The 20,556-nt window shown below is 40.4% G+C and overlaps 1 protein-coding gene across 3 annotated transcripts in view; it reads right to left on the reverse strand.

Annotated features, from left to right (window-relative positions):
- The window catches only part of NFKB1 (nuclear factor kappa B subunit 1), a 111,760-nt gene that overhangs the window by 15,007 nt on the left and 76,197 nt on the right, over window positions 1-20,556 (reverse strand). For 2 of the 3 annotated variants that reach the window (XM_040625507.1, XM_040625505.1), the window contains exons 8-15: window positions 19,834-19,992; window positions 18,272-18,376; window positions 16,174-16,265; window positions 14,196-14,334; window positions 7,100-7,243; window positions 5,646-5,735; window positions 4,017-4,202; window positions 2,711-2,852 (exon numbers count right to left, since the gene is read on the reverse strand). In XM_040625507.1, coding sequence (XP_040481441.1) covers window positions 2,711-2,852; window positions 4,017-4,202; window positions 5,646-5,735; window positions 7,100-7,243; window positions 14,196-14,334; window positions 16,174-16,265; window positions 18,272-18,376; window positions 19,834-19,992 — 1,057 coding nt within the window. The remainder of the gene's footprint in view (window positions 1-2,710; window positions 2,853-4,016; window positions 4,203-5,645; window positions 5,736-7,099; window positions 7,244-14,195; window positions 14,335-16,173; window positions 16,266-18,271; window positions 18,377-19,833; window positions 19,993-20,556) is intronic. The other variant, XM_040625508.1, reaches the window with a different exon arrangement.

Below are 20,556 nucleotides of genomic sequence, written 5' to 3' on the forward strand. Positions count from 1 at the left end.
CTCAGACCCTACCTCCTCTCCAAACTTCCTGAGCAGAGCCCATGGTCTCCCCTCAAGTTTGCTGCTTGGTTACGCAACTGTGGTTTTCTAGCTCTCTTTCTCCCGCTCTCCGGCCTGTGATCTCAGGCCTGGTCCTCCCTGGGTCAGCCTTACAGCCCTGGCACGCAATTTAGGCACTAAAATAAGGGTGACAGAAGGAGCCTCAGGGCTTATGCTAATGAGGTCAAAAATATTGGCAGGTGCCGAGCATCAGTCCTAGAGACACGATTTTTTAATTGTTAAAAAAACTTACTACTGAAATTATTTTGAAATGACTCAACACTAACAACAATAAAAGCGGCTAGTATGGTTTTAGAGCTTCTATTTCCCAGGCCATGCTAAGTAGTTGACATATATGACCTTATTTATCATAACAAGAAGCCCTACGAGGCAGGTAACATTATCTTCATTTTTCAGATGATGAAACTGGGGCTCGCAGGTATAACAGAACCCAACCCACGTCACATAACTAGTTAGCGGTGAAGCTGGGAGCGCAGCCCGGGTCCATCTGGCTCCAAAGCGCCCTCTGCATCCCCTCAGCTGTCCTGCTGAAGGGGCACATGGACAGTGCTCTGGAGGGCTGCGGAGGAACCCCTCAGGGAAGGAGTACGCCACAGTACGGACGATCGCGATACAGAACATACTCCGAAGTATCGTACGGCAGCAGGACATCTGGGATTTGAGGCACAGGCTAGATTTTCTGCAGTGGAAACAGCTGAAGTGTCCTGTTCTCAGGCCTCTTTCTTAGCAAGAGCAAGTGCATTTTACGAGGGACTAACGTTGGCACAAGGGGGCCTAAAAAACGAACTTGTGACTTCATGACTTAAGAGAGCAAATGAATGATGTCGAGGTTTCACTACTGTCTCTTGAAATGTGAGGCTGGAAGAAGACTTCTAAAAAGGGCCCAAAGTCTGATGCAGACATGATGCACATATACCAAGAAAAAGGTCATATTTCAAAACTGCCTAAAAATTTCCATGCGCAGCTCAGCATTTCATCGCAGAAGTACATTCCCCCTCCCCCATAAATCCTCACACCCTCGTGGGAATTTCCCCAACACCAGAAGTTCTTTTCTTTTCTTTGTTGTATTTTCTGTGATGACTAATGGCTCCAGGATTCAGATTATTAGCTGAGCGTGACAAGTTCAACGAAAAGAAGAGCCCTGGGGTGTGAGGACCAAGAGCTTTCCCTTGTCTACACTCTCACGAGGGTTCCTCTTGGGTCTCCCCTCTCTGCCTTCCAGCTGCGGCAAACCCTGAGAGCCTGTGCCAGGAGTACGTTTGGGGTCCCAGGAGGGGACCCTAAGGATTCATGTTCCACTTGGGCAGGGAAGACCACCTCCTGGGTCCCTCCGTTTGTATCCTTACACATGCCCGCACCTTCCCCTCCATGCGCCCGTCGAATGCACGCGCCTTGGATCTTCTCCACAATCCTCCCTTCATAGACCGGCAGTCCCTCGCTAGCTTCCACGTGCTCCTCTTTCTTAAGCTCATCAATTCTGTAGGTCCGTAAAAATGTCACTTGAAACACTGTTGCTCTGTCTTGCTTAACTGGCTGCTTTCTCTTGTGGTTCTACGCTACTGAAAGCTAACTGGATTCTCTACCCCTGTAAAAACATTCTGCTGTTCACAGCATTACACAAAGGAGGCTGCACCGGTTCCTCTCGTACTGTATAACAAGGCCAGTGGTTATACCACATCCTTGGTTACGCTGCAAGGAAGGAGAACAAAGGTCTCTGTTTGAAACCCTGAGGTTGGCACTTTCCTAAAGCGTTTGATTCAGTTTTTAAACCGAGGTTTAAAAACGCAGCACTCAAGAACTCCTCTACAGAAAAGGATTTCTCAGGGTTGACACTATTTTAGGAAGGTTTTAGATAAGGCACTTGACTTGAATCTGAGGGCTGTTGTCTCCTGTTATTCTCACAGGCTTTTGAGATCATTTTAGAAGTCTCAATGAAAGGCCTGAGAGAACTGTTTTAGAAAGAAGCCAGGGGCTTTGCCAATATAAGCTCCATAGCTGCAGAAATGGACGCACGGTGATTGGAATGCTGGCCTCCCACACGGCGTGAGTTACAGCAGTCACAGGAGCCTCATTCAGTCGCAGACTGGGAGCCAGTACCAGAGGCAGGAGGCAAGGAACCAGTAACTGGGAAAGAATGACAGTCGCCTCTTGTTTGGTTGTTGTCGCTGTGCTGTCTTTATTGGGCTTTTTCTTGAGTACGTGACCATCACAAATGTGCAGCCGGTGAGCAAGCGCTTGAGGGATTTGGTTGGACCGACTTTTATTATTATGCCATTTCAGGAAATAAAGCAAAGGTTATTGATCCAATAAAGAAATATTTGTTTATTAAATTTTACTCTACATGTTATCCCAATACATAAAGCAAGGTTTTTGAAAAAGTACCGTTCCCCACACATCTTCATTTCTTGCCCAGCACGATGTACTCTTAGCTGAGGACTCGAGGTATGCGAGGGCCCAACAGGTGAGGCCACAGGACAGGAGGAGCAAATCATGGATTCCACCTTATTGACACATTATTGTCCACGAAAGCCTTCGAGTGACAGCACCCAATACCTTTAAACCACTCTTTTAATCTCCAGCCAGGAAGCAGACAGTGATTTTCTCTCTTCCGTACGTACAACAACTTTTGTTTGCAGAAGCCCTGACTTACCTGTCCCCATTCTCATCCTGCACTGCAGTGAGGTGGCGTTGGACAGCCAGCAGCATCTTCACATCCCCTGTCACCGCGTAGTCAAAAAGGGCGTTGGCATGCCGCTTGGCAAGCTGCATAGCCTTCTGGAGAAAGAGGTTATCTGCAAGGCAATGAGCACAGTCACGGCGGAGTCTCCCCCACTCGCCCTACAGGCATGGCAGGCGTGAGGGCAAAGCCATCAACGCAGGGTTCTGGTACCTCGACACACATCGTGGTAGCTGCAAACGCTCCTTTCAGTTCTTCTGCATTGTGTTCACTAGATAAAGCCCAACTGGACATTGGCTTACTAACAAATAGAGAGGCTGACCTGAAAAATCTGTCTGTGGTCTGTGAGGGGAAAGAAATTGGGAAATGTCTGTTTTCTTGGGGGGGGGGGACACTCGATCTCTAAATAATGTTGATTCGATTTACTATATTGTAAATAATCCATCTCTTGATGAAATAATCCTTCACTGGAGTCTTAAACAACTGTCCCGTTAAACACAGTGTCAAAAAACACAGACAGACAGACTCTCCATAGGCCATCGGTGTTCTTGTGAAGTTTGCTTCCTGAAGGTCAGGGGAAGGCAAATTGAGACCTGTAGGCCAAAACCATGGGTGGCCTGTTTTTATACGATCCCCCACCTAACCATGCTTTGTGCATTTTTAAAGTGGTGTTAAAAAAAAAAAAAAAGAATATGTGATAGAGATCATAAGTGGCCAAAAAGTCGAAATATTTGCCTTCTTTCCTTTCCCTTTTCTCTAATGAGTACTGGTTCAAAATACACCCAGAAGTGCACCGGCCCTCTTAATCCCAATGTTCAAAGAGGGCATCGGGGTAAAAGGAAACAGCCTAGTTTCCATGCAAAGTTCTACTTCAGTATGACAGTCAAGCTACAGTCTTGAGAAGAGACTATTAAAGTTATGGCAACTTTTCTGTATTCCCTGTGATAGAAATGAATTAGATGATGATAGAAAGGAATTAGATGATCTCTCACGATACCCTAAAACTACATAGTTACGACTGGAGAACGCATATGTTAACTTCAGCACTTAATATTCAGAGACAACACGGGGAAAATGGAAATCTCAGTGTGAATAAAATGATCAGACACATGTTTTTCAAAAGGCACAAAGGACTCTGAAAAGCACATTGAACTACATATTGATGTATCATTTTTAGATTAACAGAAAACAAACGTGTCTTCTGGCAATAGTTTCCACCCTCGAACCAGCCGATCTCCTCACCAATCAAATCAACGTAATCACGTGTGTGCTCACTTACCGTGAAACCTAGAATTCTCTTCCTTTACTCCCACTGTGTACGTCAGAGTAATCTCATCATCCCCAGAGCTGGACTCCTTATCTCGTTCTGTGGGTTCAGTTACTTTCCCAGAGAGGTTCACTGCCTCTCTGTCCACACTCTTGCCACAACCTTCAGAATCATTTTTAGATAGGGTGTTTATGGTTCCTAAGATAAAAGCACAAATATCAGGTTTTTCTCAGTAAGATCTATTAAGTTATAATTTACTGTTTCAATTGTCAGATAAAGATGGGAGGCAAGTTTACTGCGAAGAGAAAAGAAAAACAGTAATTTAAAATTCCTTTTAAAATAGTCACATCATAAGTAACTTGTTTTGGAGCTATTTTAAATGCTCACTTCTAAAAGACACATTTTTACTGAGGTATAATTGACATATGACATTACATTAGTTTCAGGTGTACAGTATAATGATTCGATATTTGTATTAGATGTCAAATGATCACCACAATAATTCTAGTTAACATTAGCACACAGTCATAAAATTTTTTTCTTGTGATGAGGAACTTTAAAGGTCTTAAAAAAATTTTATTTACACTTCTAAAAACTTAAATTTCATTCTGTTTATTTGTAAAAGAGAAAAAGAAATACAACTCTTCTGTGAATTGCAGGGAAGTGGAATTTTTTTTTTTTTAACTGGGCTCCATGCCCAGTATGGGGCTTGAACTTACGGCCCTGAGATCAAGACCTGAGCTGAAATCAAGAGTCGGATGCTTAACCAACTGAGCCACCCAGGCGCCCCAGGGAAGTGGAATTTTTCAAGTTCAAATAAAAGCAGAGGAATTATTTTTTTTCCTGATGCTAATGAACGAAGCAAGTTGTTAAGATGTGATATCAAGTCACATTCTTTAGTGTGGGAGCTACTTGGGGCGCCATTTCTGTGCTCTTTCAGGTCTGACCATGCCATCTGACAGGTGCTCTGAGAACACCTAGGTTTTATGAGCACAACTGGCTCAAACCCTGGTTCTGCTGATAACAGATATGTGCCTTCAGTGAGGGAATGAACACTTCTGAACCTGGGCGTCCTCTGTCTGTAAAATGGAGACACTACTATTTTCCTAACAATCACGAAGATTACAGTTAAAATATGTAGCAGCCCCTGACATAAACCAGGCATTCCATACATGGGAAGGCTTCACTGTATTATTTCTTCAGTGGGTATTCTAGAATGGACGTGCAATACAAACTGTGAACCCAGGGTGTGACAACTGCAAATTAGGGGATGCATTTGAAGGGAAAGGCCATCCCTATAAAATTCAAAATGTCTGCAAAAGTATAGTATCTCAGGAAAAAAAAAAAGAGAAAGAAAAGGTAGGTTTGGTGACTTTTTTATGTTTGAATAGTCAAGTCTCTGTATATGTCCCTTTTTAATGTTCTTTTCTTCCCCTGGTCATGCCACTTACAAAGTCAATATGTCAGTATAAACCCAGCACAGGGAAAAATATTTTTTTTTGGAAAAGTACCTTTTTAGTTTATTTGCATTTATCAATTTTTTTTCAAGATGACAATGTTGTGATAGGTAATGATAAGAAACTTTTTGACATTAATTTTTTTTATTCTTTTCTCACTATTAAAAAAACCTATATTACTTACCATGTTTCATCCCGGCATTAGATTTAGTGGTTCCAGGATGGAAAGTAATTCCACCATATGTAGGAAATCCGTAGTGAGGGAAGCCATACCCTGAAATGGCAAGCAAAACAAGTGAAACCTCATGATTTTTTTTCTTTACAAAGACTCAGCAAACTTGGTGTCCTTCCCTAATGTGAGCATAGGCTTTGGTGTGGGAGGGCAGTGTGCCCGACATGGTGCTTCCATTGAGAGTTAGCAAGACACATTGTTGGGAATCATGGGATGATCGGAATTCCACTCTGATCAAGTTTACATTTTGGCAACGCAGGCAATGCCCAGGCTTGGGGCAGCATGGAGGAGCTCATGCTGGAGAAAGGCACCCACTCCTGTGTGGAGAGGAGAGGCCAATGGTGAGTGGTCACCAACCAAACTCCGACTTGCTGACACGGAGGACCTTGAAATAACCTCTGGCGGGAAAAACTGAACCCAACAAAACACAGAAAAAATCCTGACTCCTCAAAGGAAACATGACCACACTGTTCATTCTCAGGCATTTTTGTGGAAGCATAAACTCGTATGTAGAACTCTTTGGGGGAAGCAGCTGGTATTAGATGTCATAGTCTCTGACACTGTAATTTTACTTCAAAGAATCTAACTTACAAAAACAATCTGGAATAAAAGAAAAGCAATGTGGACAAAGGAATTCAGTAAAAAACAATAAAAAACAAGAAACACATTCAAGTAAGTAATACTATGGTGTATTTACTTGATGAAATACTACGAGTCATTAAACTGATGCTTAAAACATTATACTTACATAAAATTTATATTGCCACGGGGGAAATGCTTATGTTACTTAACCCATTAGGGAAAAGCAGCATATATGACTCCATATATACAATCATGATGTGTTGATAACAAATAATACAGGTAAATAGATTAAATACTGTGGATTATAAGGACTGCAGCTGTACTCATGAAAATGCAAAAAATACACAGTATAACGTTTGCACAGAAAAAAAAATTTGAACTTAAACTTCAATGGCAGGATTTTATGTATCTTAAGATTTTCTACAGTGTAGTATACATAATATGAAAACTTTCCAGTGTTTCCAAAGAAAACCAAGACAGTATGGAAGGGAGGGATGGGAGGGAAGGAAGAAAAGGAGAGAGGGAGGGAGGAAGGAAGAAAGAAAGAAAGGAAATATACTAAAACGTTAATAGACACATTCTTCAGATAACTGGCCTTGGGTGACTTTTTTCTTCTTACCGTTTTTGGTGTTACCTAAATATTGCAAAATGAACATATATTTCTTTGAAAAATTAAATTTGTTGGGAAATTTTAATTAATTTAATATGTCGCAGTCAATAATGTCACAGCCATTTGACCCACAGATAATCTGGGAAATCTAGGAAAGGAAAATTCAACCCACTCCCATGTGAAAAGCTTTAGAAAGAGTAGACTTAGCGCGTACCTGGCCCCGTACCTCCAGCACCCCCTCCTCCACCGCCACTGCCAAACATGCCTCCGCCTCCAGCTCCAGCTCCGCTCCCGCCGCCGAAACTATCTGAGAAATTAGGCATGAGCTTCTGCCGTTTCCTCTGCACTTCCTCTTTATCTGTATTTAAGGGAAGAGAAACCAGAGGAGAAAAGACTGATTCAATTCCACTACTAGCCACAGAAAGAATATTGATTCTGATGGTATTTTTAAACATCTTAAAGGGAAACAGAAATCACCCAAGGAGGAAGAGACGCCAAATTTCAAGAAGCATTATATTTATTCCAATGGATCCGAAGACTGAGAACCAGCCTGAGAGAGACCACAGAGCAGTACACGCCCAAATCCCCTCTACAACAGTTTTTTAAGTCCTCAGCATCATTCAAATTAGTGGAAGACTTGATTTCGCATCAGAGGTTAAGAGACTGAAAACACAGAATAAGAAAACCAATATCGAGCATTTTCATTTGGTCATTCACAAACAACGATTACTAACCAACTACCATTTATAATGCCTCTACTACGAGCTAAGTGCTAGGGAGAAAGAGAAGTATGAATAATGCCTTTGCTGTCAAGAACCCTCCACTATAATTTTAAGGTTGCGGGGGGTGGGGTGGAGACCTGGAGAGAGAGCATCCTATTGCTATATACGTTAAACTTACGGTGCACACCAGTGTTCCAGGAGTTCAAGGAGGCACTTCTAGGAAGTTCCTGTTCCAGAAAATTCAGGAAAGGCTTCCCAGAATCAACTTTATATTAAGAGGCTGTTCAGGAGATGGGATACAGAGGGAAAGTGAATGAAGGAAAGAATTTACGCCGTGTGCTTCTGAGAGCGGCAGTGGTTCAGTTTAGCTGACGTGAACGCTGAGCATGAGAAATTCTTGAGAAATGAGGCTGATCGGGACCACCCTGTAGAGCTTCTGGATTGTGAACCTAAAGGGGTTTTCCAGCAGGAGAGTCACTGCATGTTTCTGAACTGGGGGATGATGTGCACAGGACGGTATAAAATACCTCTGTCACTGGTGCGTAGGACAAAATGAAGAGTCAAAGTGAGAGGCAGAGACAGTGCAGACAGAAGGAGATGGGGGCTGTTCCTTAGTGGGCACCATGATAATGCAAGTGGGCGAATCCCAGAAATACAATGAAAGAAGGATCGGTAGTCAGTGGTGACTGATGAGAAAGGGGAGGCTGACAGTCTAAGAGCACAACTTGACTACAATACAGTGATGCCCGCTGAGATTGTTGACTCTCCAGGTCCAGACACTAGTTAGACCGTCTTCCCTCATCCCCTGTGTAGTTGTTTTTCTTTTGCTTTTCACTCTCTGTTGTTCTCACCAGCCCCACTGCCTTTGTGGTCCATATTGTGTCCTTGTTTCTTCTTTCTGTTTCTGTTTCTTTCTCTTCTCTGGCCTTCCAACCATATATATTTTTTCTCCCTTCTTTCTTTTAGGCTAAAAAGGTGATGGAAGGTTTTTGTTTAAGTAAACAGCCAGTGTGGTATTCTTTTTTTCAATCAGCAGCCTGACACTCAACAACTGTCCTATTTCTGATTCCTCAATGTCAGTTTTGGTCGGTGTTCATGTTCAGAAAGTGCTCTGCTTATTTCTAATTCTGTGGTTTTCCAGGCATCTCAGGGCTTGAAAGAATGCTCTTACTGATTACCTCACGGTCACCTCAGTGCAGCTGGAAGACTAAAGCGTGGAATAGGATACAGCAAAGTACCCTTAAAAATAATCATTTAAGGGGCGCCAGGGTGGCACAGCGGTTAAGCGTCTGCCCTCGGCTCAGGGCGTGATCCCGGCGTTATGGGATCGAGCCCCACATCAGGCTCCTCCGCTGGGAGCCTGCTTCTTCCTCTCCCACTCCCCCTGCCTGTGTTCCCTCTCTCGCTGGCTGTCTCTATCTCTGTCGGATAAATAAATAAAATCTTTTAAAAAAAATAATCATTTAAAAACTGATCATATCCAGACTTCTTAGGAAGAAGAAAGCCAATGTGGGTCAACTTGAAAAGAATGGTTGGTCTCAAAGTGGAAAAACTTTACAAATGTCCTTATCAAAGGTTTTGGACAGATTTATAAAATTTTTCTGTCAGTTGTACTATAACCAAGTAATAGTCATACTTATTACTCATCCTATATACTGTTGATGTCACATAGAAGTTTGTTCATTAGAAACATGAAACACAAGAGGAAAGCAGACCACTCATTCATCTTCAGGGAAAAATGTTATCTATTGACATGCTTTCTATCAAAGAGATCATTTGGTATTTGCTCTGTACTTCTTTTGTCTTAGAAAACAGAGATGTTCAATGGTTATATTTCACTGTAAAATGGGAATTTCTGAGTCAATTTAAAAAATATTAACTATTCTATATCCATTAAGATTTCAATAACAAGAAACTGATAAGTAAAATTTCATTATGACAGGTTTTTAAATAAAAGAACCTGCAGTCTAAATTTCCCCAGAAACGAACATGGAGATTTTTCCATTGTGCTCATTTATCTTTGTGGTCTGCCTTTGACAGCAGCACCACTGATTATACTATGAAACATCAACCTGTTCTAGAAGGGACCTGCGTGGTCACTCACTACCAGCCCTCCTTCTACAGAAGAGGAAACAGAAGCTAGGATGATTAAGGGACTTGTCAGAGGTCAGGGCAGAGTGAGGGTCAGTTCCAAAGTCTAGTGAGCTTTCCATTATGTTAGGCTGCCATTTTTGGGGAAACACTCCAAAATATCGCTGCTTCCTTTTTTTCCCCCAAGATTTTATTCATTTACTTGAGACAGAGAGAGAGTGAGCAGGAGGGGGACGGAGAGAGAATCAGAAGCAGACTCCGTGGTGAGCGCAGTGCACCCCCACGCAGGGCTGGATCCCATGACCTCAAGATCATGACCTGAGCCGAAATGAAGAGTCAGACGTTTAACCCACTGAGCCCCCAAGGTGCCCTTTGTTTCTTCTAATAATCGATGATTATGATAATAGTTTAGTTCACAAATGTAAACTTTTAGTCTCTACCCTTTTTTGCTGTCTGTATGCCTTAAAAGTACCTCATTCTCATTTTTCGGGTTCTAGTGTTTAAGTAAAGATGTCTGCATTCCTTTCATAATTTAAAGATTATGATTCAGTCTGTTCTGAACCTCTCTCTTTTCAGACTGAAAAATCACATGGTCTTTTTTTTTTGCTTTCATACAGCAGTTCCTCAACTATCTTCTTCCATTTTCAATCATCCCTCTGTTATTAACTGTCTTCCCTGACCCTAACCATCTCCATGAGGTTTTTATGAGGTATAATGTCAATAACCGTACAGGCTGCAGAATTCTGGGCTGGATGATTCTATGCAATGAAAGGAATATGTGCTACGTTTCTTTGTCTGATGTACTTTTTGATGGCACCCAACAAATTACTAGCCTTTTGGATGAGGATGGCAACTTGGTTAGTCAATCAATAAGTCAGCTTTCATATTTAGAAGAGCCAGGATGTGGAAGCAGCCCAAGTGTCCATCGGTTGATGACTGGATAAAGAAGGTGCACGGTGTGTGTGTATGTACATTATATAATGTATATAGCATTAACTTATAATGCATATAGCATATATAATATATATGTGTACGTGTGTGTTTATATATCATATATAATATGGAATATTACTCAGCCATAAAAGAGAATGAAATCTTGCCATCGGCAATGACATGGATGGAGCTAGAGAGTATTATGCAAAGTGAAACAAGTCAGTCAGAGAAAGAGATCATACAATTTCACTCATGTGGAATTTAAGAAACAGAACAAACAAGCAAAGAGAAAAAAAAGAGAGAAAGAGATAAATCAAGAAATAGACCCTTAACTATAGAGAACAAATTGATAGGTTACCAGAGGGAGGTGGGGGGGATGGGTGAAACAGGTGATGAGGATTAAGGAAGGCACTTGCTGTCATGAGCACTGGGCGGTGTACGCATGGACACGTTGAATCACTATACTGTACGCCGGAAACTAACGTAACACTGTATGTTAACTAACTGCAACTAAAATAAAAACATAAAAAAAATAAGTCAGCTTTCAGATATATCTCAGCACCTACTATATGACATATACTAAGGGGGCCTGGCTGGTTCAGTCAGTAGAGCATGCAACTCTTGAACTCAGGGTCATGAATTCAAGCCCCACGTGGGGGCTTGAATGAAATATATGACGTATACTGTTCTAGATATTGGAAATGTAGCAATGAACATGAAAGACCAAATCAATGACCTGAAGAATATTTTTCCTATTGGAGATGGAAGAAGACAACAGACATAAATTAATAGATAAGACATAATTAATAGATAATTGATAAAAATAACAATAAAAATTAGGCAACGACACAAGGAATGGCTGCAGGGGCTGGGGCAATGGAAGGTGTGTTCAGTGACTTCTGAGAAATGTACAATGATTCCCAGGTTGTATAGTTTGGATTCATTTTCACACACTTACTCTTATATTAATGGCCTGCTACTTTTCGGACCAGTCATATGTCTGGTGTGATGACTGCTCCTTGCGATTGTTTCATCTTGGGATTTTGTAATCAAGAAGGTAATTTGTTACCTTCAATAAAATAGTTCTAATCTCACATGACTTAATCACAATGTATGTTGGCCATTCTTTCTGTGGAGCTCAACCTCTCTTATTTTTCCAGATGGTTCTTCTTATTTGTTTGTAGTACATGGAGCTTTCAGTCAATGAGAGTCTGGAAGTACTTGAAGCATCCAGGTGGGGATTTTGAACTTTTAGGAGACCCTATTCTCTAACCCCAGAATCTGATAAATCCTATTATGAATGAATGAATGAACATGCCGCTGCTGAATCTTACTCCTGATGAATAGATACCACTGGAAAAGGTAGACAGGTGGCCTAGAAACTAAGTTCAGCTTTGAATGTTTCTAGGCACATACATGTATAGGTAATCTGGGCATCCTTTTTAAACATAATTCTCTGTGTTGAAAAGAACTGACATTATGTGAAGGCATATTTTAGGAGAAGAAATCTATTTTTTCCCTCAGAAAGTCCCCCCAAATTAGCCATATTTCTCTCCTGTGTCTATTAAAGAAGAGTGTTTAGTCCAAAGCAGTGATTTTCATCTTTCTGCAGACTGAAGCATTTGGAAGACCTCAGGCTCTCGCTGTGTGGAGAAATAAGGGAAAAGGGGCTTCTAGGGAAGGCCGAGTGGGTCGGCTCCCCACTTCTACTTTAACCAGAGCCCGTCAGGTGTACCTACTGGGATTTTGCATGAAATTTTAGGTGGAGGGGAAAAAAGGCTCTTCTGTTGGCAATGTTTTCATACCACAGTAACAGAATGCACTACAAATTGGACCCATTGGTAGACTGGTCACAACCTCTGAAAAGAAATAAGAATGCATGGAATCATCTTCTAAATGCTCCTGCCACAACATGAATTCTAGGAAAAGAAGCCCCCTTCAAGAATCCCGCATCACATGTTGCTATCACAGGATCCAACACCCATGTGCATCATCACTATGGCACCTTTGTGGCTTCAGATGGTCAGGACGTGCCCCGTGACGATCATTTCATTAACCTCCCCCTATGGTCTCACTTCCCTCTAACCCAGGGGTTTCTGATTTTGTTTGTGCCATGACCCTGTTTTCAGTCTTGTGAAGTCTATGGCTCTCTTCTTAGAATCATTGTTATCAATACATAAAATACAAAATAGGCTTATAAAAAAAAACTAATTATGTTAAAGTCCATTCTATCCTTGGACCCTTTGGGGGACAGTGGACTCTAGGTTAAGAAATACCTTTTAACAATTACCCCACTGAGGGGCCTATCATGCTCATTCTGAGAGGATTCTCAATGCTGAATTTCCCACCCTGCCCTCTGGAGTTCCAGTCCTGCCTTTTGATCAGCTTATTAGAAATTTGCCAGAGGTAACTAAAATACGACATGTTTTAAACTAAGCTCCCTCTTTGCCCACTCAAAGCTACTTTTGCTTCCTTGATTCTTTCACCAACTCAACCATGTAACAGCCTTCCTAGGCTGGGATTCCTAGAACCATCTAGGACTCCTGAATTTTCCTTCACCTCCTACCCCAACCAGCATCTGGGTCTTCTCGACATCACCTTCTTCTTTCCTTCTTCGCACTATTTTTATGAACCTCACCTTTTCTCACTTGGACTCTTGCACTACTCTTTGGACTCCTTGTCTGCTGCTCAGATAGTCTCCTCAGTGTTCACATAAGGAAGTAGAGCCATCATTCCACATCCAAACAGGCCTGGTCAATCCCCTCTCCAGAATCGATCAGAATTCTTCAGCTGCCAATCACAGCACTTCTGAGCCTGGCCCTGGCCTTCCTTAACTGCCTTGGTCTTCAGTGGTCCACCTTGGTGCTCAGAAGGCTCACTTCTTTCTGAACAAACACTAATCGTTCAGCTCCTCAAGTGTCTTAAGCTTAGGAAACCCTTTCCTTCCCTGTTTCTCACCCAACTACTGAAATACAACCCCAGGCTGAAGAACCTTGAAGATGCTCACTTCTTGGTGGCTTCTTTCAAATCAAGGGTTCTTGGCATTCTCGTATGTGTTTATGGATCCTTCCCTTTGGGAGCTTATCGAGATCATAATTCGCATTATAAGTATGTAAGGAGACTATTCTCTCCCCTTCTTGGGGTGTCTTTTGTGAGGAAAAGAATGGTGCTTTATTCATTTTTATGGTTCCGCATTGCATGGTGGCTGGGTCTCCCATTCTGTTGCTGGAGGCCAGTTGATGGAGCGACTAATTCTCCTGAACAGCAAGCCTATCGTTCCATCTCACCTGCCCGAACCCCAACAAATGATTGATTCTCAAATTCAAAGACCAATTCTCAAATGTCTAAATTGCATATAAGCTTGGTAAAAATAACACTATTTTGAAAGGCTGGACTTAATTCCATGATCCCCAAAATAGCATGTTACTTCTCTCTTCTCTAAAAATAAGGACAATGGGTCTGGGGACCAATTCCTAGGAAGTGGTTCAAAGGATCAACTGATCTTTTCTAATCAGCTTTGTCCTTTTATGGGAATAAGCACAAGAATGTAAACAACTGAGTTACCTTTGATTTCAGGGTAGTAGAGAAAAGGTTTGGGTTCGCTGGTTTCCAGATCAGATTTCCTCCGAAGCTGGACAAACACGGAAGCTGGTTTTGTGATGTTGACATCTTTATACTTTGGAGTTTTGAAGACGATGGCGAACTGCAGGATACAAAGATCCAAATGTTGGGGTGGGCCTATATCTTTTTTCCAGCAATGCTAACTCATTAAACATATTCTTTATGCCCAATGTTTAGACACAGTATCCTAAAAAATACAGCATCCTAGAGAAAGTTACAAACTCAGAATTCTGTAGCCATACATTGTGATTAAACTGCCACTGTGAAATTGAATAGAAGACTCTGCTAATGTTTTGCAAATTTGTCTAATATTTCAAGTATCTTCCAGTTAGAAATAACTCTGTGAGTAAAATACATTGCATACTCCTTCTTCTCTTCTAAATCAGCCCTAAAATGCTCCAAAATTATTTACAGCAACATCAGAAACACTGGTTGTGGAATGAAAGTGAAGAATATAGCACTACAATCAGCCTGCAGGTCAGCTGACGAGGAGAGGAAGCTAAATCCTGCAAGGGAGACATGTATTTTCAAGTGAGGGTGGCCAACGCTCTAGGCATCGAGGGCATTCTGTAATACCTCTAAGCTAGCCTGCTCATTAATTTCTGGTAGTGCCACAACAGTCTGATGTTTTTACAGTTTCTTGTTTGATTTTTTGACTATGTAATATATTCGAGAGTTTGTAAAATATAGAAAGGTACACAGTGGCATATACTATATGCATACACCTGCATACACCTCTCCTGGCACGCCAATCCGGCAGTTCCCACTGTGAGCCTGTTCCCAGAGGGAAACATGGTGACGTTATTCATTCCTTTTGTATTCTTCCAGAGTTTCTTTATGCCTACACAAACACGAACACTCAATCTTTTTTTTAATGCACTTTCTTTTGTATCTTTAAAAAAATTTTAATGTTGTACTTGTGAGATTCTTCCATATTGGTTCATCAATTACTCATTCTCTTTAATAACTGCATAATATTTCCTCACACAGATTCACCATAATTCATTTAACTGGCCACTTAGTGATGGACATTTGGATTGTTTCCAATTTTGGGGGGTGAAAATAGTATTTCTCAATCACTCAGAGTGATTAGGATGCGAAACAGCATTTTCATCTCTTAGTCATATACTCAGTTGTCACTGGGAACTCTTGATTTATCATGATAATATCAGCCTCAAGTAGAAGACTCTTCCTTTCAATGCTTTTCATTAGAATATCTCTTTAACAGGTCTCACCATAATTACTCCAGTAGAGCATTGTAACCGACTGACTGTGTCCCCTCAAAATTCACATGTTGAAGCCCTAACCCCTAGTGTGGCTATATTTGGCGAAAGGGCTTTTAAGTAATTAAGTTTACATGAGGTCATGAGGGTACGGTTGCGACTGGATAGGATTAGTACTCTTATAGGAAGAGACATCAGAGAGCTCTCTCTCTGCCCTGTGAGGACCCAGCCAGAAGGTGGCTGTCTGCAGGCCAGGAGGAGAGAGCTCTCACCAGGAACCAACTCTGTCAGGCTTTGATCTGGGACTTTTAGCCTCCAGAACTGTGATGAAATAAATTTCTGTTGCTAAATACACCCTGTTGATGGTATTTTGTTATGGCAGTCTGAACAGACTAATACAAATACTTAAAATATTTCCACAAAAGGACCCGATGGCCATTGCCTTAATGGGTAGGTGACGAGACACCCGAATGAAATGTCATGACAAGACCTCAGAGCCAGTGGTCTAAGGCCTTGCTCATAATTCTGTGGTAGAAAACTTTTCTGGAAGACCTGCAAGTCTTAAAAATAGTACTCTTTTATGAAAGTTAAATAAGTGTTTATGATTTTTTTCCTTTTTCATACATGGAGATCAAGTACTGAATTTCAACAAGACAGAAAATGTAAAATCGTCATCACCACCATCATCATCCACTTACTTGTCTATGAACATCTGTGGGGGAAAAATCTCCAAATCCTTCCCAGATCCCACCATTTTCCTCCTCTTCGTAAAATCGAATCTGGATGTCATCTGCAAACAGTCACATTCAGACGTATAATTTCACATAGAGTAATAATATTTATAAGCACACTGAAAAATGCAGCTGGTTCAAGTTTCTACCTAGTATGTACTTAAACTTTTAAAAAGTAATTAATATGACATAGACTTTTGAATCATTTAAAAATTTTCACAAATTACCGTTTTACTAGTTACCACAGTAATGGACCCCGAGTTTCATTTACATTGAGAGAATACTAGATTTACCTATTTGATCTGACTTTTCTCTTAATCAGTCTTTGACCTTCCCACTTCTCCATCACTAACCCGATTCATTCCTGAGGAACATGAAGGATATTGAGGAATTCAGAATCCGAAAACGTGGTTCAAACTCCATATAGATCTATATAATAATATTTAACTTATATAAAGTACACTCTATGGCAGACACTATGTTAAGTGATTTATATGTATACATTAACTGATTTCATCCTCCCAATAACTCTGTGATGCAGGTGTACTTTAATATCCTCATTTTGCAGAAGAGAAAATGGAGTCCAGAGAGGTTAAGTGACTTATCCAAGGTTGAAAAGCTAGTAAATGGAGAAGTTGAACACAGACTCCAGGCTCATAAACATTCTACTATGCTGCTTCCCTATAATACTTTATCAGTCCATACTGAAAAGTTGTTAAAAATATTGTATCAGCCAAGTCCCTTTGGATGAAATAAGAATATGAATAAGAATGCCTAATTTCACACTTGTGTCATGGATTCTAGTTCTGCAGAAATATGACAATATAACTCAGATTGGCATCTCCCTGGCTTCACTTCACTTCCCTTCCTATAGGACTGCACTATTGACTTATGAAAACTAAGTTCATATTTCTAATTAAATAGAATTTTAGAAATATTAGGGTTGGATAAAACATCTCATTATCTTCTGGTCAATTCCTTTGCCTTCAGGTAGGTTTAAAGTGGACCTGGTTATTCAGACTCTTTAAGCCAGGTACAAGACTTCTCTTAATAAGCCATTCCAGTGTAATGATAATGATTAAGAATTACATTTATAAATAAAGGTACTCAGATTGTGTTTACTCATTGAATGCACACATATTACCTGGATAGAATGGGTTAAAAGAAGGCCAATATCAGGATATGCAGAGAAAGAGTAAACTTTTTTTGGATAAAGATACATACACCTTTACCTTAAAATTGGATTGTATTTTTTTCTGACTTTTAAATCTCAGGCCATTGGCCTCAAATAAATGAGAGCTTTCTTTTTTTAAAGCCATCATTCTTTTATTTAGGAGCTAGAATTTTAGTTAGGCACCCTCACTTTGAAAATGCTTGTCACTTTGTAGTGAGTAGATCTTTATTATGCCACACGATCGCTGTAGTTTAAAAACGAGTTGTTTGAGAAAACAGCACAATCTCCTTCACCTTTGCTAATTTATAAATCTTGTACCATTACTAATGAAAGGTAAATGCCAAGAACCTTTTCTGAAAGTGAAAATTATGACAAATATGCTGTGAGAATTTCCCTATAGTCCTTATTCTCTTTTTCATAATCGACATCAGAGTGTCACATGGAAGTTTTGGAGAAGCTCTCTCAGTGTTGCAACGAAGCCTTATAAGAGAAACTAAATTAACAATTTTACACTATATAAAACATTATTTACTCTGTATGCATGGGCACGTGTGTGTGTGTGTGTGTGTGTGTGTGTGTGTGTGAAGCATGGGCTATTACTCATTTATTTTAGTTTAAGTTCAGATACCAGAGTTTAAAGTACAGAAACACTGAAATGTCACTGCCTGATCATTACTTTTTTAATTTCTCTTCACTTCTATTGAAAGTTTTAAAATGAATTAGGTGGGTTAAAAAAAAAAACCACAGACATATTTGGAAGAGGTGAAATGTATAAATTTTCTAAAGAGTTCTATGGCAGAAAAGGCATATTACTGGCTTTACTGCTAAAAAGGGACTGACAGACTCACTCAGAATTACATTTCACATTCTGAGACCAGAGCATATATTTACCTTTCTGAACCTTGTCACAGAGAAGATAAATCTCTTCCCCTCCGGTTACGCATCCAGCTGTCCTGTCCATTCTTACAATTTTCAAGTTGGACGCATTGGGGGCTTCTGTCCACAGGAGAAAAACAACAAACGTCATGCTTTATCCTCAGTTTTATAAGCTAATCTTTTATGGGGAACCCTGCCCTTAGCACAATAACCAAAACAAAGTTCAAATAGTTTATTGTGGTGAGCATTAAGCAACGTATAAAATTGTTTAATCGATACGTTGTATGTGTGAAAGTAATATAATACTGTTATGTTAATTATACTTGAATTAAAAAATAAATAGATGCTTTTGCTTATATTGCTTTAACAAGGATACAAATAAAAAAGCTTTCAGAAGTCCTCACTTCTTGAGCATGGATCTTTCATTACTACCTAAACACATGAGGCAGAAAGGAGCAATATTTATTTCTCCCACTAACACGATAAGAAAGATTCATACAGAAAGAGAAAGAGCTTTTCTGATGTTTCAGGAAGTACCAAGCCAATGGATTTGTGGAATTTCATGTAGGTCAAGACCTTCAATTATTTCCAAGATACTGATATACTGTTTACAAGAGTCCTAAAGATTTAGAAAAAGCACCCAATTTTCTTAAACTGCTTATAAATTCTTATTTTACTGAGAGAAAAAAATGGAGAGGTTATAGTTCTTTTCCCCAGACTAAATTAGAATTCTGTGTGGTTAGGGGCAAAAGTTTCTTGTGGTAATAGTATAAAGCTTCCTTTTTTTTTTTTTTTTTGCTCCCACAGCTGCATTTTAAGGTGATCTTTAGTATACAAGTATACATCATTTTATAACTCTTTCACTTCCCTTCCAACTTGTTTAAATTAGAGAAATCGGTCAGTTGTTGTACGTGGGGCACGGAGTTTCCTCCTTAGACCGAACTCTATAAACTTGCAGTGAGCCTAAGAACCACGCTTGCAGCCTTCTTTGATTTAATAAATCCCATGCACACCAAACAAGAAATCTGCAGGGTAAAGCTGAAGACCACTGTAAAACTCTTTTAAAAAGTATGAGGAACTACAGACTGAAATAGAATTTTGAAGTCATATACTGTCTAGACCACTCATTCAGTTAACTTGAAGTTCTTACTTTGAAAAAAGCTAGAACATGCAAGAAAGAAGACGGATAAGAATAACAGTTGTTTTTATTCACATCTGTTTAGAACCTCAACAGAAAATAATGAGGTATTTTTCCAGGAGCACCAACAATGGTTGGTATTCATAAATTCATAAATAATAAGAGATCTGCCATCCTCAAATGGCACATAAAAGTCTAGCATGCACATTGGAGAAAAGAGAACCATATTTATTGCATGACTCGTAACATTCGCTTTTAATCTAGACATCTTTCAAGCAGGATTTTAGTATTCCCATTTTGCAGATGATAAATGTGAGCCTCCAAGTGACTAAGTTGCTTGCCCTGGGACTCTGAGCTAGTAAGTAACTGCCAGGGCTGGGTTAAAAGTCTCAACGTGACACTGTATCAAGCTGCCTCCTGTTAGAAGTCAAGGACTCACTGCTGTCGTAGATGGCGTCTGACACCACGGGCTCCAGGCGCCTCGTGAAGCTGCCGGTGCTGTCTGGAAGAAAAGCTGTAAACATGAGCCGCACCACGCTGAGGTCCATCTCCTTCGTCTGCTGAAGAGCTGCCTGGCGGATGATCTCCTTTTCCCGATCTACGACCATACAGCACAGCGCATTCATGGCCAGGGAAAGAGTGAAGCCAGAACACTTTAGATAAGATGACTTTATAAAGCCCAAATACAAAAACATGAATTGAAAACAAAAATCTTTTTCTTTTGAAACTGTTTGTATTGCTAATAAAATTATTTAAAGTGTCTCATTTATGTCATCCAAATTAAAGGCATCAAAAGAAGACCTGCATTTTCTCTGGATGATACTGAAAACTCTCCTCCGTGTATCAGACTGCCTCTGTCCTTTCTTACGTTCCCCTGACTTCTCCTTTTTCTCCCTACAGTTACAGTTAAGGGCCCAAAAGATGTGTGGCCATAGAATGCAATAAGCTGATTATGCATCAGTTGTATTGTGAAATGTGAAAATTAAGGCTTCCAAAAGCTCCCTGTGCACAGGGACCATGTTCATGCCACAGCACCTAGCACAGTGCCTGGCACATAGGGAGTACTCAAACAATTTTTCTGGAGAAACTGAATGACTCCAGGGCATCTGACTCCCTCCTCGCCTCCTGATGCAGCTTCGTGCTGGTGGAGCTGCTTGTATTT

The sequence above is a fragment of the Ursus maritimus genome, unplaced genomic scaffold, assembly GCF_017311325.1.
Source record: "Ursus maritimus isolate PB19 unplaced genomic scaffold, ASM1731132v1 scaffold_8, whole genome shotgun sequence".
NCBI classification, from domain to species: domain Eukaryota; kingdom Metazoa; phylum Chordata; class Mammalia; order Carnivora; family Ursidae; genus Ursus; species Ursus maritimus.